This window comes from Podarcis filfolensis (assembly GCF_964270895.1).
Source record: "Podarcis filfolensis genome assembly, chromosome: Z".
In the NCBI taxonomy this organism is placed as follows: Eukaryota; Metazoa; Chordata; class Lepidosauria; order Squamata; family Lacertidae; genus Podarcis; species Podarcis filfolensis.
Genome location: NC_139617.1, coordinates 46,672,193 through 46,689,855, shown reverse-complemented (window position 1 = coordinate 46,689,855; position 17,663 = coordinate 46,672,193). Strand labels below are relative to the sequence as shown.

Here is a 17,663-nt window from a genome sequence, read left to right as displayed (position 1 = left end):
ATTTCCTATTTACTCCGGCGTGTGGTTTTTAATTGGGAGGGTGGTTAGATATGTCAGCGGACTTAGTTATGCTTATCTTTTAAGCAGGATGAGTTGGAGTTGTTCAAATTAAATACATTGTCAGATGAGAAAAACTCATTTGTGTGTTGCTGTTATTTTTAAAATATCTTTAATATTTTACTGTCTAAGTCGCTTGTGGGCACTTGAGTACAGAAGTACAATGTAAAAACAATAAAGAAATAAAATAATTTGAAAAAATCTACCAAAGAACATTTCTTGAAGAAAAAAAGCATAAAAGTTTATTGTATGCAAAAATCAAGAGAAGACACTCCATGGTATATGTACATTAATTTACAAGAAAAAAAAATAAAGAGGCAAGTAATTATTTACAAGATGTCCCTTTTGAGTACAAATACACACATACACACACTCACACTCCCAACATGGATCTTTTTATTTACAAGCAGAAAAAGGCCCCAAAACAAATAAACCCTGAAGCAAAGCCAAATAAAACAAAATTTTAAGATGTTAAAAGGTGGAAATGGGGACTCAGGCATATTATAAGCTTCAGGGGAGAGAGGCATATGCGAGGGTCTGTCTACACATTATGAGGAATGCTGAATGTAAGGACATATCACTAGTTGCTTTTACCAAATGTTGGAAAGTGGTGGGTGGGATGATGGTCAGCAGCAGCCATGTGTTCCTCATTATGTGTAATTAAAAACCCCTAAGGCCCTTATTTGCTAAATACCTGGAGTTGTGGCCTTGAAGAAACCCTGTGCTTAACTTACTGGACCCAGGAACAGCTGTGAACATTCAAAATAGGGAGTCAGCACTGACTGGATATGCCAGGGACCTTTTTGCCTTCATTAATTTTGATGGAGGACAAAACAAAGAGCTGAAAAGAGACTGGCCAGTCTAGATTATACTTCAACAGCAAGGTAGCAAGGGGACCAGATTTCTGCTCTGGACTCAAATGCAATTGTGAGGTGTAAAGGTCCGTTTTGACCAGGTGCAAGTTGATGCAAGGTTCTACCTCATACTGATGAGTTTTTGACCCAACCACGAACCACGCTATAGGCCTTAAATGCTATTTACTCTGGCTATTAAACCAATCTGAGCAAAGCATCCTTCATACATTGCTTGAAAAGGCGCCTGTGGTAGGTGAGAGGAGCCATGTCACTGCCAGCCTTTAAAAGGAGGAAGCCAGCCCTGTACAGATCGTATGCTGATTGTCAGTAACTCATGCAGTAAAAGGCCCATTTTACTACGGCCAACTTCCAGCTTGGCTACTTTGTTCTTAAGATGTTTTTATGGGCAGAAACTAACCACGGGGCTTCCCCATGCCCAGCCTGAGATTTACTTCCCACAATGGCAACATCCTACCAAGGCTGATGTAGAGAGGAATGTGCTAGCAGCTCTGCACCCTGCTCTTCCCTTGCTGTTCGTGCCCAGAGCTCACATTGTTGGGCTACAGCTCACTAGATCGCACTGCCGGTTCCAGTTTGTGGGACAATGCTGTTAGAACCTTGTTGAACTTCTCGTAGCGCTCACTCTGGCTGCTCTCGGCCCCTCGGCTGCCCCACAGGAGGCGCAGCTGGAACTCTGTGCTGAAGATCTCAAGCAGCTCTGGCTGAGGCTGGAAGCCTGTAATGAAAGAACAAGCATGCTTGTAGAGAAACTGTTGGATAATGCCTTGATAGACAAAGCCTATGATTCTATGGGAGCAGCCGTGGAGACCACATGACACCGGTCTTGAAAGACCTGCATTGGCTCCCAGTACGTTTCCAAGCACAGTTCAAAGTGTTGGTGCTGACCTTTAAAGCCCTAAAGACCCTCAGTCCAGTATACCTGAAGGAGTGTCTCCACCCCCATCGTTCAGCCAGGACACTGAGGTCCAGCGCCAAGGGCCTTCTGGCGGTTCCCTCACTGCGAGAAGCCAAGTTACAGGGAACCAGGCAGAGGGCCTTCTCGGTGGTGGCACCCGCCTTGTGGAACGCCCTCCCACCAGACGTCAAAGAGAAGAACAACTACCAGACTTTTAGAGGATATCTGAAGGCAGCCCTCTTTAGGAAAGCTTTTAATGTTTAACAGACCACTGTATTTTAATACTTTGTTGGAAGCTGCCCAGAGTGGCTGGGGAAACCCAGCCAGATGGGCGGGGTATAAATAATATATTGTTGTTGTTGTTGTTGTTGTTGTTTCTAATTCAAAGAGAGAAACCACATGGGAATGCTTAAGGGTCTGAGGGCACAAATATTTCTTATTTTGACAACAATTCCTTCTGGTTGGTATCCATATAAATATGGGGATTGTTGTTGTTGTTTTGCACCCCCTTTTGACACCTGTAGGATGGAAACGCCTGTACCACCCTAACTCCAGCACTGACTGGTGATCCAGGAGGACCCCAAACATATTGCTACGCAAGGCAAAGGAGAAGATGCCACCGTCCCCTGCTACATTCCACATGCAGAAGCCAAGTTGACAGGCAGATCAATCTTAGTTCAACATTGGCATCAGGATGCCTGAAGGCTGCAGGCTAGTTTAGGGAGTGCAGAACAGGCCACGGGGCACACACTGCTCTGTCTTCCCAACATGCTCTTAGCTGAGCTTTGTTCCACATGGCCTTCCTTACCCTGCAGCTTCATCTCTGCGTTGGTGTGGTACAGTCCGCCATGATGAGCCACCATTCGTGCCGCTTCCAGGTGGGCCATGACTACCTCCACACCATTGTCCAAGTTTTCCCAGGGCTCAGGGTTTTCTGGAACTGCTGCGTCCCGTTCCAGAAGTGTGATGAGGGGCACTATGTGTGGGAAGGTAGTGTTGGACAATGGGGGGCCTTCTGGAAGAAGAAAACAAAAGGATTTATTTATATGAGGAGCTGAGCTGTCACTGCATATCTTGCCCTGCACCATTTCCTTTTGACTAGCTGCAGCCCTTCAGAAATACTCTGTTTACAAGTTTGAGGTTCCTGGTCTGCACTATACTAATCCGGCTATGCCCACCAACCCTTCCCTGGCAATATTAAAGAAATTGTACTGCATTAGTCAGACCTCACCTGGAGTACTATGGCCAGTTCTGAGCACTATGCTTAAAGAAAAATGTAAAAGTGGTTTAGAGGAGGATAGTGACGATGGTCTAGATTCTAGAAAGCTGCTGCTCATCAGAGCAGATAATGCTGGACAACATGGGCCTGGCATAAAGCAGCTTCCCATGGTTCTATGTCTCTCGCACGCAAGTTCTTTGCTATGCGCCCTGGACCACAGCACAGAATTAAAAGCAAAACCTTCACTGGAGGTTTTTAGGCAGAGGTTGGCTGGCCATCTGTCATGGATCCTTTAGCTGAGATTTCTTCGTTGCAGGTGGTTGGAATAGGTGATCCTTGGGGTCCCTTCCAATTCTACAATTCTATGAAATATTTGCTAAGGCTCACACAAACAACACTAGACAGATAAATATACAAGGCTAGTTTCTACATGGTGCCTAGAGAATAACTTGCACCTAAATATTAGCAAGACAAAGGAGATGGTGTTGGACTTTCGGAGGAAGAGAGGGGAACTAGCCCTGTTGTACATCGGGTGTGTGGGGTGTGTGGAGAGAGTCTCTTCCTTTAAATTCCTGGGAGTTTGCCTAGTGAAGACCTCTCTTGGAAAAACAATATAACTCAGGTGGTTAAGAAGGCCCAACAGAGACTCCATTTCCGCAGGGTCTTGTGAAAGAACAATGTTAAACAACAATTGATGACCTCCTTCTACCGGTCCACACTGGAAAGTGTCCTCTCATATTGTATCACAGTGTGGTACGTTGGCTTGACAGCCACAGACAGAAAGTCTTTACAGAGGGTGGTGAACACAGCGCATGATATCATGGGCTGTCCCCTGAGCCCGCTAGATGATATCGCAAGGGATCGTTGCCTTAGGAGAGCGAGAAAAATTCTCAGGGATGACTCAAACCCCGGCCAGCACCTCTTTAATCTTCTACCCTCGGGTAGGAGATACAGAAGTATAATCAGTTGTACCAACAGGCTAAAAAACAGTTTCTATCCATGGGCTGTTAGGCTGCTGAACGGAAAATAATATAGTGCAACTGACTTTCGGGGTTGGTGTGTCGTGCGACAAGCACACAGGGTGCAATGAGATTGAGTGTTTGGGGGGGGGGAGGGAGGCTCGGTTAATTTCATTGTACACAGGTTGTACATTGACAATAAAGGTATTATTAGTTTCAAAACTTAAGCATTTCTTTCATTTTGCTGTCTGAGGCAAAAGACATGATGGCACTCTACTCCAAGGCGTATACAGAAGCCAACTGGACTGGTAGCTGAATCTTACTCCAGTACTGCTGAAAGGACTGTGCCTTCCAGGGCCAGGCTGCATTGTACTCCTAGCTCAGTCCACTCCCCACCCCTTAGCAACTGCTGCCTGAGACAGCTGCCTCACTTTGCCTCATCATAGAGCCGGCCATGTCTGTTAAGTAACAAACACAACATGTGAAACTAGATGATGCAGCAGAACAGCAGACTCTGCGTAACCTAAAAGGGAGTGAAACCTGAGGGCAGGCTCACCAAGATGGGTTTGGCTACCTTACTTTCAAGGCTTACCTTTGCCTTCGTTCAGGCTTTTAAGGAAAGGCTTCAGCTTCTTCTCATAGAGAATAGCTCCCTCTGTGTGACGCTGGCGTAGAACCATCCAGGTCTGCTCCAGACGCGAGATCTGAAAGCCAAGGGGGAAAGGGAAACATAAGGGGAGGGGCACTGAAGCAGAGCTATTTATTTATTAAATTTGTATACCTCCTTTCACCCAAAGATCATGGGGCAGCTCACAACATAAAAGCACAAAACACATTGTGGGGGCTGCAGGTGAGCAACCTATGCCTGGAAGGGATACTGGATAAAACCTGGCCTGGCTCACAAAGCCCCTGTACTGAGAGGTTTGCTGGGGTGATTTAGGGTGATTTGGGGTGTCTCTCTGGTTCCCTTGGGCTCCTTCTCATGGTTTCTCAAAGGGGCTTTGGATATCATCCGGAAACGCAAATAAGCGTAACAGCCTGGAAACTCCACTTTCTTTATTTCTTTGCACATCCACTGCAATTTCTCCCTGGGGCTCATGCTGAGCCAAAACTGCACATCTGTCCTGCTTCAGTTCTTCAGGCCTGACTATGGAAGCACTCAAAAAGCCAGTGAGGGTGTCTTGCACACCTGTTTAATGGAGCTTCTGGTAGTATCCAAAGCCCAAACTTCTACAAGGATGCTGGTAGCCCAATTTGCTGATGGTCTGCAGGGGATTCCAGAGATCAGCAAAAATGCAAGCTGTGGGTAGGAGCAGGGCAGTGGCCAAAAAAAAGGCCACTTGCTTGTGCTCACACAAGTACCTGGGTCATTTCAAGGGCATCCATCACAGCAGCAAAACTGAACATGTTGCCCATGGTACTCTTCAGCTCAGCAGCCAGCTGGATGGTCTTGTGAAGAAGGGAGGCCCTCTCTTCCATGCTTCCTGTGCAGCCCAGAATATCTACAGCAATCATTATGGTCATGGTATGGAACCTAAGGAAGGAGAAGAGGGAAGGAAGAAAGTGAGGAAGCCAGCTGGAAACAAAGAAAGGGGTGTAGAAGAAGTGTTTCCAGATTTCTACTTCCCCAGCCAGCAACTTGGGTATGCAGAACCTTTGGGCAATGGGTTTCTTAAGGGCCTTAAGGGCTAGATTTTTTTAAAAAGCAAAAGCTCAGAGTGCCAGAATGCTAAACTCTGCACCTAGTTTCACATTTCTTGCCCTTGAATCTCCACAGTGCTGCCTAAAAGGCAGCAGCCCTTATCTCTGCAGGAGAGACAGACATTGCAGGACTGTGCTTAGCAACGAGGGACCTGCCCACCCAGCCCAAAGCATCTCTTTTGTTTGCCTGCCCCTCAAACTCTACCTTTCCAACAAATCAAGCCGAAGTTGATGTCCGTGGGGCAGGGTGAGTAGCTCCATCCCTGAGCTCACTCCCATGAGCCTCTGCATCTCCTTGGTAACGCCCAGTATCCTAGCAACCTGCGACAAAGAGGGGAAAGTGGTTTGATTTCTATCCTTGGATGCAGAAGGGAATCTTCACAATGCAAAGGATTGATGATGATAATGATGATGGTGATATTTTTAGTTACTAAAAAAGTCACTGAAGAAACAATTGTTATTTGTTAGAATCTCTGCAACCACAAATCATTGTTCTTAATTGAAGCTATTTCAGCTTTATATCCCACTTTTCTGCATTTTTGCGCGAACTAAAAATAATTTTGTAAAAAAGCTGCAGCAGTGGGCCTAACACAGAGCCTTGACTCTCCCCTTCAAAATTCCTTGCACTAGCTGTGTTGAGCATACAGAATGGCTTGGACAGTGCTGGTTTTTCCCTTTCCCAGAGTCCTTCATGCCTGTATAACAGGCAATAATTAAACAGGTCACAGAGCTGGGTCTGTGTCCTCTGGAGCAAGGGGTGTCTCTGAGCAGGAGGAAGGCAAGATGGAGAAAGGCTGTCCTCCGGCAGGTTCCCTCACTCTGGCAACTTCAGCTGCTGTGCAAAACATCTGGGGACGGGCTCAGCAAAATTCTCTTGTGACAGGCTGTCGGCTTCAGGCTGGGAAGAACAGATAAGCGTCTGTTCCGGACCAGCCAAGGACAGACTTACTCCTGGGACAATTTTGGTAGGTCTGCTTGCCAAGCAAGTGAATAAACACTTGGCGCTGACAAGAGAGACGGGCATCACGGTGCAGACACTTAAAGCCCGGAGCATGCCATCCTGTGTAATGAGACTCAAAATAAATTAACAGCCATTAATTTTCCATGAACCTGTGATTGAAATACGGAGGGGCAGGGAAAATTGGGGCTCGGGGCACAAGCCCCTAGGGGCCCTTGGCATGGTGCTCTCTGGTATGCCCTCTCATAAGTTAGTGCCCCAACCACCACCAGGCGACCCTCCTTCTATGCCAGGACCCCTTCCCAGCAGGATTGTCCAGTGGAGGTAATCCTCCTATTGGCTCCAGGTGGTCACCACTTTAATTTCCTACAAAGCCCCAGGCATATCATACCAATGTGGAATATAAGACTGGTGACCAACCTACATGTGCTTTCTCTGAATGTGCAGGTCAGCCCAGAGCTGATCACCCAAACAGATTTCCCAGTGTCCAAATGCAATGCCCTCTATGTGGGGCTACCTTTGAAGGTGACCCGGAAACTACAACTAATCCAGAATGTGGCAGCTAGACTGGTGACTGGGAGTGGCTGCCGAGACCACATAACACCGGTCTTGAAAGACCTACATTGGCTCCCAGTACATTTCAAAGTTCAATTCAAAGTTTCAAAGTTCAATTCAAAGTGTTGGTGCTGATCTTTAAAGCCCTAAACGGCCTTGGCCCAGTATACCTGAAGGAGCGTCTCCACCCCCATCCTTCTACACGGACACTGAGGTCCAGCGCCGAGGGCCTTCTGGCGGTTCCCTCACTGCGAGAAGCCAAGTTACAGGGAACCAGGCAGAGGGCCTTCTTGGTGGTGGCACCCGCCTTGTGGAACGCCCTCCCACCAGATGTCAAAGAGAAGAACAACTACCAGACTTTTAGAAGACATCTGAAGGCAGTCCTCTTTAGGGAAGCTTTTAATGTTTAACAGACTACTGTATTTTAATACTTTGTTGGAAGCCGCCCAGAGTGGCTGGGGAAACCCAGCCAGATGGGCGGGGTATAAATAATAAATTGTTGTTGTTGTTGTTGTTGTTGTTGTTGTTGTTGTTAAAGCAATGCCACCAGCACAGCTGGTACTAACTGGCCCTATCCTGAACAAGAGGCAGCCCAAAGATGCCACCAGCAACCCAAAATCCCATACCAGGCAATCCACTTGGGTGATATGTTTGGCCAGAGTCTTGGCGTCCACTTCTGCTAGGAGTTCCTTGACCTTCTTGAGCACTGCCATCTCCAGGGGCTTGTTTTCCAGAGGGATAAGGAGTGACTGAAAGATAGCTGGGTTGAAGGAGGAGGTCCTTTCCACAACAGGGACAACAAAGCCCACACTGTTCAGATCCAGCCTCTTCCTGGGCCCCACCTCCACGTCAGAACCATTCAGAGCAAGCCCTCTCTGGCCCTCGTCCCCTTTTAGCCTCTCGACGTAGCTCTTGGCTGGCATCTGTTTGCCCTCTGCAGTTGGCCTGTCCCACTGAACGGGGGAAGGAGGGTGGAGCTGGCAGTAATGTCCTGTGTCCGGATCGCTATAGCTGCTGACTGAGGGAGAAGGGGAGGCCCTTGAGTAGCCATGGGAAGGGGTCGAGTGGGGGCTGTCGGACTGATCAGCCTTGCTACCATTTCCTTGGCACAGCTGTGGTTCACTGGACCGTCTTATGACTGGTGATGACGGGGTCATGCCACTGCCCGCTTGGCCAGTCTGTGGTTTTAGCCGAGTAACTGCAAAGAGAGGTAGAGAAAGGGGTTTTTTTATTGTAAGAGTGGACACAGGCAGCAAAACAAGTATTTGGTTTGCAACGGTAACGTGTTATGAGGTCCACACAATCATCTGTGTGTGCCCATGTTGCCGCTTTATAACAATTTCACCAAAAATCTGAACATCCAATTCACTCAAAAATGGTGCCAAACTGTTGCAAATTCTCCCCTTAAACGTTTGGTGGTGGAAAAAGAAGGGTTTTTTATCATAGGCCAAGAAATCAGCCCTTGACTACTTAACCTGCGGAAAAAGCATTGTGAAGTGTGGGATAATAATTACTTAACACAGCATAATATAACCCCCACCCCCCAAAATCAAATTAGAATGAACGCTCAATAGTTGACATCATATGACCTCCCTGCAAGTTTTGTGCAGACAAATTATCATTTATTTGTATGCTGCCTTTCCAAAGTTAAAACTATGCTCAATGCCGTTTCCAACATAACTATAAACATAACAAAAAATTGTCATAAACAATAAACAAAGCAACAGAAAGTACACAACCAAACTGAACAATTTCCACATAAATCAAAAGATCCAAAATAAAGATAAAAATTAGCAACAACAGCAGCAACCTCTGCCAAAAAAGTGCCCTAAACAATTACGCAGTCCATTTACGTAGGAGGACTTAATAAAAGATAATCTGGAAAGGACCAGAAAGTTTTGGACTAAAGACCAGGACAAAAATGCTTTATAAACAGTAGGGAGAAGTTCTCACATGCCATTGTGATTACTCTTTATTATACGTTGAATATTTCTCTCACCCTCTCCATTTTATTTTTATTTGCTTTTTGAAAACCGTTCCTACCTGTGCTGTAGGCTGCAGTTGCAGGGCTCTCAGAGATGGGAGACATTGAAGAGTGGAGGTCTTGGATTTGATCCACACTGACTGCACAATTCCGGATGATGTCTCGGTGATGTGGCAAGGAGACGCTAGGCAAAGGATAAAAGAAGGTGTTGGCACAAAATCCTCCCAAGAGGACCAAGCAGGGCCAGACTAAGGGGCCAGACCCATGGAATAAGTGGGCATTGTTGCTTTGAGTAAGGCAAGAAGTGCAACGGCTAGGGACTCTGCCTGTTTGTAGAAAAGCACAACGCCCACATCAAGCTGACCTGCTTTATCTTCCCTCAATTTTAGTTGCCTCACTTTGCCAATGACATGGGCCTGTCCTGTTTGTGTGGTGCCCTAGTCTGGGTCCAGGATGCTAAGGTCTCCATCAGCTGGGACACTTTTTCCGTATGAGATGTGTGGTGGCATCACCCAGCCACAGTCCTCATCATGGAGGATGAATTACCAAATTGCATAAGCCAGCAAGGGAGTCGGTTCTAATTGAAGGCCACAGTACCGTAAAAGTAAAGTATTATTCAAAAGCAGGAGTTCTATTTCACACAGGGGGACTTACGAACCCCGGGGATATAGAAAAGATGCTTCAGTTTCTTCAGACCCAGAGCAGGAAACCTCTTGCTATTGAGAAGCTTGGTTCAGCTGGAGCTCCACACAAACCTGAGAATCGTGGGTGGTATTTAACTAGGTTCCACTCAAAGCAGACCTACTGAAATTCAATGGACCTAACTTAGTCCTGCTCATTCATTTCAAAGAGTCTACACACAGCTGAACGCTGCCCTTTGTTTACTTTGCACATAACCAAAGAAATGAGTGTGGTGCCATTGCCAAGGAACCAGAGGAAGCTATAGTGGCTTTAATAGGACCTTCTCCATAGTTTCATGTCCTCCCACCTACCCACAATGTGAACAATGATGAGCATAATAAGCCCACTGCAAGTGTAATGAGTCCCCAGAAACTTTTGTTATACCTAATGCAAGAGTATCTGATATTTTATTATTTTTATTGCTGTCTATTTTGTTTGTTGTTGTTGTTTTACTACATATGAGGTTTTAATGTTTCATGATTGCAAGCTGCTCTGGGATTACCTTCTGGCTGGAAATAGTTTATATAAATAAATAATAAGCAAGTGAAGATACCTCTATTCAGCTGTTAATTAATTCTGAGAAAGAAATTAAGAGGCTTCCCCCAACAAGCATCTTCCCCTGGTAGTTAAGCCTAAGGACTTATCCACTCTTACCTTTTGCAATGCTCTTTACAGATACAGGCCCACACTTTAACGCTCCGTATAAGAGCATTGTTGTTGCCATGAAGTATTTCCCACGAAAACCTACTCTTCAGCGCTCAATCGGAGCAAACATCAATTTGGGTTTTCTGCAGGTTGCCATTTGCTCTGATTCGGCTTTAAAGAGCAGGTTTTTGTTCAGAAAGCTCTGGAGCGAAAAGAAAAATGGGGAGGTTGCGTTTGGTCACAGAGCTTTAAAGTGTGGACCGTGCCTGGAAATAAGCAGAGGAAAGGGAAGTGTGGAAAAGCCCTCACTTGGGAAATTTCCGAAGAAATGCCTCCATCTTTTCCCCATGAGGGGCACCTCAGTCACCTAGCTGTGGGTTCTGATTACCCCCCACCTTTGTCTGACCTCCCTACTACTCTGTGACAGGAAATGTGAACTGATTTGTAGGACTCAGAGCTAGAGCTCATTAGAATTCAGGAGGCAGGGGTAGGGGTAGGATAGAAATTTAATGAACAAACTATATATTTGACCTCATCTTTGCTTGATTCTGATCCCTTTTCCTGGATGTTTCTTGTCTTGGCTGCTCTCCAAGATATCCAGGCATTGTCCTCCTACAAGCCCATGCTTGCCTATGCAGCAACTCTGGACTCTACTAGGAAACTCAAGATATTGCTTCTTTTTGCCTTCCCTTCCTCAGGACAGGTAATTAACAGAGTCTCTCTCCACCTTCCTCTCCCTCCCTGTCTCTGAACCTTCAGGTTGACCCAAATGCCTGGTGCACTGCGGTCCATACTGCAACTCTGTTCAGTTCCCAAGACACACTCCATTAGGAGCAATCTCCTAGCCCCCTGCCCCCAATAGGAACCATTTCAGTTTATGGCCCAGGCAATGTGGGCCTGGGTACTTGATGGGATCTGCAATTACGAAATCTTTTGCTATTTTATATTTCTGTACTTGATGTTCAAGCCGCAAAGCCATTTCACTCATTGCCTGCCATCTTAGTGGAAATGAAATTATATTCATTTATATTGGTAATTTGTTGGTTCTTCCCAGTTCCCACAAGTGAGAAAAGCAATACTGGCATTTCTTAAGTAACTGTGTCTGTTGCAGTAACCTCAGTTCCATGCAGCTGTCTCCAGAAAAGAACCCTGAAGTTGTATGTCTATGAGCAGGTGTTAAAGGATACAAGCTCATGATCACTGTCTCCCTTGGAGCCAGAGGGTTGTGGCTAACTAAGTTCTACTCAGAACAGACCAATTAAAACTAATGGGCCTAAGTTACCCACGTGCATCACTTTCTACATGTCTCCTCTGAGGTTGAATGCAACCCAGAGCAGAGAAGACACTGGCAACTAGAGGGGCTGAGAGAAATAGGCACGGCCGCTGAGACAACCAGAGGCAGTCCACCACTGAGAGTGGAGTCCACAGTAGAAATTGCACAAGTGCAAAGGTGGTTCTGTAACACTCATAGCTGGTCTCCCTTAACATAGAAAGCTGGATGCACAAGGGGGCTCTGCAACAACCTGTTGCAGTACGCAATGCTTTTGGTCAGGGTGCCATCCAGCCAACCACACCCTCTTGCAGGTTGCTCCATTCCATTTCCTCTCCCACTGGCTTTCTGCCTACCCTGCCCTGCAACAGTTAGCAGTCCCCTCCCTAGGGCTCGCTCTGCCCCCTCATTTTGTCTTTCTGTAACTCTTGGGAGTTTCCCCAAGCCTGCTGATGCTGCCTCCTTGTATGTGGACGGTGCCATTCTGGCTACATGCAGACTGGCTATTGGAGAACAAGTTTGCCATTGTACAGGCTTACCTGGTTGGGCACCCATCACCCCTTGTGATCTTGTCAGCCGTCAGTCCGTCAGTCATGGTAATGCTCCTCCGTTTGATGTGCCCCCCTTTCTGGCTGGAGTGGCTGTGCGAGCTGCTGTGCTTCCCGTTGGCAAGTCCATAGCTGGCCTCCAAGTAGCGCAACGGGAAAGTGCGGTTGATGGGGCAGTAGAAGATGGCCCCGCTTTGCTCAGAGATTGGCTTGCGGTTGCCCACGTAGAAGCGCACCAAGGCTGGCACATTGTCAAAGCTCTCCTGCTCAAAGAGGTACTGGATGTGAGTGCGGCCTTCGCTGGACTTCACCATCACCTTGTTGATCTTGAAGTGGAGGGGCTCATTCCGCCAACGGCAGGTCAACACATAATCCCCAAGGCTGGTGAGTGAGTCGCGGATCAGGAAGTCCCCGTTTCTCTGAATCAGGCTCTCAGACACCTGAAAGGCCAGATGAAAGGTTTGTTTAAGCAAATTTGCAATGCCCTGAAAGAAAGTGAGAGGCTCTTTGTTTGCTCAGATGAATGGCTTTTTTAAAAAACCAACAGCTTCTCGTCTTGGAACGAGAGCAGGATTCTATTCTGAAGGTGAGTTGGGAAGAACTGTGTCTTTGATCATATGCAGAGAACACTGTCCTCTCACCACTAACTAAAGTTCAGGAACACAGATTCCTAGGGTACCATGTTTGGACTAATGATGGGTCCTTGGTCTCAAAAGGTTGAGGACTATTGGGCTAAAGGGTGGAGAAACTTGAGCCTTTGGGGCAGGGGTGAGGGATTCCCCAATGGCATGATCATTCTCATGTATCCCACATTAGTCCCATCTATTGGGAGTGCTGCCCTCTTCCAATCACAATTATACTGTTAGCTGAATGTCCTATCTTTTTACAGCAAGTGCCTCAGATCAGTGATGCTAAGCCTGAAGAACAACGAAAGCAGTCTTGTTTCCTATAATTGGCTGTTTATTTAATCTCTCTTGGATTCGTATCTTGTCCAGTCTTAGAGACAGGATCCTAATTTTCCTGTTGGGGAGAGTGAGCACACAGTGTGCTAGTAAATTCCCTGCGCTGTGGTTGCTCTGTGGGCAACAGCACATCTGTGGCACCTGGTTTACAGCCTTTCCACTCTAAGGGGGTGATATCTCCCCACAAATGTTTGGGAGAAGGGAATCTGTGAGCCTCCAAATGTTGGGACTACAACTCCCATTGTCCCTCATTGGGCTGATGGGAGATGTTTGCCAACAACTACTGGAAGGCCATAGGTCCTCCTCTCCTCCCCTGAGCTAGTTCTCTGGATGTTATGCATCAAGCAGGGGATTTGAGTAAATGGTCTACCAGATCTACTCCACGAGTCACAGCCATAGCAACAACCCTGCTGTGGAGGCAGAAGGAGGCCAGGTTCCCACAGGTCAGTGGGAACAAGACACTCCTGCCAAAGGGTGAAGCTTGCTTGTGAACAAAGCAAGAGAGGGACACAGGTGCAGCTGGGGAATCCCATGTATAAAGGAAGGAGCTTTGTGACACTCCTGCTCCAAACCAAGGAGGATGAGGAGACACAGGAAGCCATGATAGCATCCAGCTAAAGTCAAGCGGGCTCACAGACCACCCCACACCCTTCTTCACTGTTGCACAGACACAGCTCACGGACACACTGGGCTTCCTCTAGCCAGCGATCTTCCAGCTGCCCCTCACCTCTCGGGGGATACGCCCATGATACCAGGCGTGGCTGCGGAGGTCCGTGCTGCTGAGTTTGAGCTCCTCTTCCAACTCTTTGTGAAGCTTCTCTGGTGATGAGTCAAGGATATATTTCTCCTTGGAGAACTGGGGGGGGGGGGAGGGGAGAGAGAGAGGCTTAAATGAGGTGCCACCAAGTCAGCCTTCAGTGGTGGACGCAATCAGTATGCCAGAGCCAAGCTGTGCCAGGTGTTATCCTGACTCTGGGTGGTAATAAAATCAACAACAACAATAATAAAAAAATTCAGAATACTGCAATATCCAAAGAAAGGCAATATTTACTGAAGCGGACATATCTGAACCATTTCAATTCTGATAGTCCTGGAATGCATGAGTGGACAAGTAGTTTTTAAGCAAGCACTCAGAGCATAGCACAGTGAGCACATGGTGTATTTCTGAAGAGAGGCTGTTCCACATGGCGGATGTCACTACCAAAAAGACCCTCCTCTCTTCTGAGTAGTGGAAAGAAGGATCCTTTATGGCTGAGGCACCACTGGGACACTGGCTCTCTTTCTGCACCCTTTAATCAGCTGCTTCATCTGTGAAATGATCCAATATCTGAATGATGCCCTGAATCTCTAATCAGTGTTGTTTACATGTGAGAGAACAGTAGAGGCAAGAAAGAAATTCATCCAATTGCCCAGGAGACCAAGTCACAGTCCCGCCCACTCACATCCCCATAAAACTTTGACAAATGATGTAAAAATGAATTGGAATTCCACAAGAATTTACCTGTCTCCTAACACCAGAACTTGTGGACATCCAATGAAGCTAAATGTTGGAATATTTAGGAAAGCGCTTTTTTCAATACAGCAGAGAGTCAAACTAGGGAAATCACACCCCCCCAGGAGGCAGTGGTGGCCATCAACTTGGATGGCATTAAATGAGAATTGGGCAAATCCACAGAGGACCGGGCTATCAATGACTAACAGCCATGATTGCTCTGCTCTGCCTCCATAGTCAGAGGCAGCAGTGCTTCTGAACCCCAGTTGCTGTAAGAGAGGAGAGAGGTCCTGCTTGTGCATCTGGTTGGCCACTGTGAGAACACAATGCTGGACCTGATGGGCCATTAGTCTCATTCAGCAGGCCTCTCCTTACGTTCTTCTGTCTCTCTCATGTAATAATAATAATAATAATAATAATAATAATAACCTTTTATTTATACTCCACCCTCCCCAGCCAGAACTGGGCTCAGGGTGGCTAACACCAATAAAATTACAATAAAATTACGTAAAGGAAAAAGAAAAAAAAAACCAGTTAATTAAAATACGGGTTAAAATACAATTTAAAATGCAGCCTCATTTTAGTAGTAACCCATAAATCAAAACCATGAGGGGAAGGAAACATAAGGGTCAGAATGAGTCCAAACCAAAGGCCAGGCGGAACAGCTCCGTCTTGCAGGCCCTATGGAAAGATGTCAAGTCCCGCAGGGCCCTAGTCTCTTGGGACAGAGCATTCCACCAAGTCAGGGCCAGTACTGAAAAGGCCCTGGCCCTAGTTGAGACCAATCTAACCTCATCGCGGCTCAGGACCTCCAAAGTGTTGTTATTTGTGGACCTTAAGGTCCTCTGTGGGGCATACCAGGAGAGGTGGTCCCGTAGGTACGAGGGTCCTAAGCCGTATAGGGCTTTAAAGGTCAAAACCAGCACCTTATACCTGATTCTGTACTCCACTGGGAGCCAGTGCAGCTCGTAAAGCACTGAATGAATGTGATCCCATGGCAAGGACCCCATAAGGAGCCTCGCCGCGGCATTCTGCACCCGCTGGAGTTTCTGTGTCAGCTTCAAGGGCAGCCCTGTGTAGAGCGAGTTACAATAATCAAGCCTGGAGGTAACCGTCACATGGATCACTGTGGCCAGAGAAAGGTAAGGGACCAACTGCTTGGTACGGCGGAGATGGAAAAATGCCACCTTTGCTGTGGCTGCAACCTGCGCCGCCATGGAAAGGGAGGAGTCGAAGGTTACACCCAAGCTCTTGACAGAAGGCGCTGACCCCCCAACCCCATGTCCTGACCCAGCCAGAGGACCTCTGTCTTTGAAGGATTTAACTTCAACCGGCTCCCACACAGCCATCCAGCCACAGCTTCCAAGCATCTGCTCAGTGTGTCCGGGGCTGAGTCAGGGCGGCCGTCCATCAACAGATAAAGCTGGGTGTAATCAGCATATTGATATTGTCAGGGGCTCGGGAGCAGGAGCACAGGGGAGAGAGGAAATGGAGAGCGAAGGGGAAGAATCCGAGGGCAGCGTAGGGGAGTATGACAGTGACCCGAGAGATTCCATGAGCTTCTCCAGCGAATCAGAAGATTCCCAGAAGGGGGCGCCGATGGTCAGGGCAAGGGGGGTCCCAGGGGGGACGCACCAGAAACAGGGAGCCAGCGGGGACCCCCAAAGCAGCAGCGGGGGATCAGGACCAGTTTCCCCACCAGAGCGTAGTGGGGGGGGAAGAGTCACATGTGTCAGGACCAGCGTCTCCTCCAGTGGGGAGAGAAGATGAGTCAGGGCTGACCACGCCTCCATCGGAGAGTGGGGGAACGGAGGGGAGGTCAGTTGCAGCTAGCCTCCCCGAAGGGGGAAGCAGTGACAGCAGCAGTGAAACGGTCAGGAGGAAAGTTGCCGGCTGGGCGCGTGCGCCAAGTTCAAATGTACAGGCGCGAGGGACAGCAGGAGACCCGGATGGGGAACCAGCTCCTAAAGCCCGCCGGAGGGAGGGGGAAGACTCAGGGGATTCAGCGTCAGAAGAGTCTAGAAAGGGCGAGACCCCGACGGACAGGCGGAACCAGAGGCGGAAAGAACAGAGGAAGAGGTGGAGTAAGGCTAGAGTCTTAAACTGGTGTCTGGGGGGAGGAGACTCAGACGGAGCTTCAGCGGTCTAGAGTTTGAGACGTAGAGCTGCACGCTGCAGCTCTGGAAGTGAAACTGAACTTCAATAAAGACTTTCGTACTTAACAACGAAGCGGCGTTGGTCCTTTGTGAGCTGGGATCTCGGGCAGCTCTGACAGATATATATGGTAAGGGTGGGGAAAGAAGCCTTACTTACAATGTTTATGACTACCAGTTCTGGGATGATTTCCCAGCTCCCTGGAGTGCTTGTAGCAAGGCCCAAGGGAATGGTTTTTAAAAAATGAATAGAACGTGCAAGCAAAATGAAGGGCCGAATCTTGCCTGAAGGAGGGGTGGTGATCCAGGATGGCAAAGCCTTCTGTGCTTCTTTCTCGGCAGGCGTCCTGACCCTGGTTAACCAGCCACCGGGAGCAATGCCTCAGTCACTCACACGTGGCTGCCGGCATTGCCACTGGCTGGGAACCAAGCCAAGTGTAAACAGACTCGTCAGCTAACATGAGCTGTGAAGTGGTATCTGCTGTGAAAGGCCTGTCGGCAGAGAAGAGTCAGTTGACAGATCAGCTTGGCTAGCCAACTCTGAAGCGATGCACCTTGATTGGTGTGCTTGAGTGCACAAAGGACCCAGTGGTGGAGTTAGGTAATTTTAGACTTATTCAGGGGTGGGGAGCACCGTTTTTTAGAGGGAAATGTGTATTATTTCACAGCCTGCTGCATTTCTCTACTCATCCCCCTCCAGTTCTGCTGA

At 47.7% G+C, this 17,663-nt stretch overlaps 1 protein-coding gene and 1 long non-coding RNA gene across 5 annotated transcripts in view; one reads left to right on the top strand and one right to left on the bottom strand.

Annotated features, from left to right (window-relative positions):
* Positions 1-272: 272 nt before the first annotated feature.
* SH2D3C (SH2 domain containing 3C) overlaps positions 273-17,663 on the bottom strand; it is a 76,351-nt gene continuing 58,960 nt past the window's right edge. For all 4 annotated transcript variants that reach the window (XM_083597222.1, XM_083597223.1, XM_083597224.1 and 1 more), the window contains 9 exons: positions 14,037-14,165; positions 12,339-12,787; positions 9,263-9,387; positions 7,846-8,417; positions 5,912-6,027; positions 5,368-5,539; positions 4,598-4,709; positions 2,636-2,842; positions 273-1,647 (listed from right to left, as the gene is read on the bottom strand). In XM_083597222.1, coding sequence (XP_083453348.1) covers positions 1,472-1,647; positions 2,636-2,842; positions 4,598-4,709; positions 5,368-5,539; positions 5,912-6,027; positions 7,846-8,417; positions 9,263-9,387; positions 12,339-12,787; positions 14,037-14,165 — 2,058 coding nt within the window. In that variant the 3' untranslated portion in view covers positions 273-1,471. The remainder of the gene's footprint in view (positions 1,648-2,635; positions 2,843-4,597; positions 4,710-5,367; positions 5,540-5,911; positions 6,028-7,845; positions 8,418-9,262; positions 9,388-12,338; positions 12,788-14,036; positions 14,166-17,663) is intronic.
* On the top strand, positions 1,568-2,190 carry LOC310754969. The gene is made up of 2 exons (XR_014544119.1): positions 1,568-1,683; positions 1,763-2,190. It is a non-coding gene; the product is annotated as an uncharacterized lncRNA (long non-coding RNA).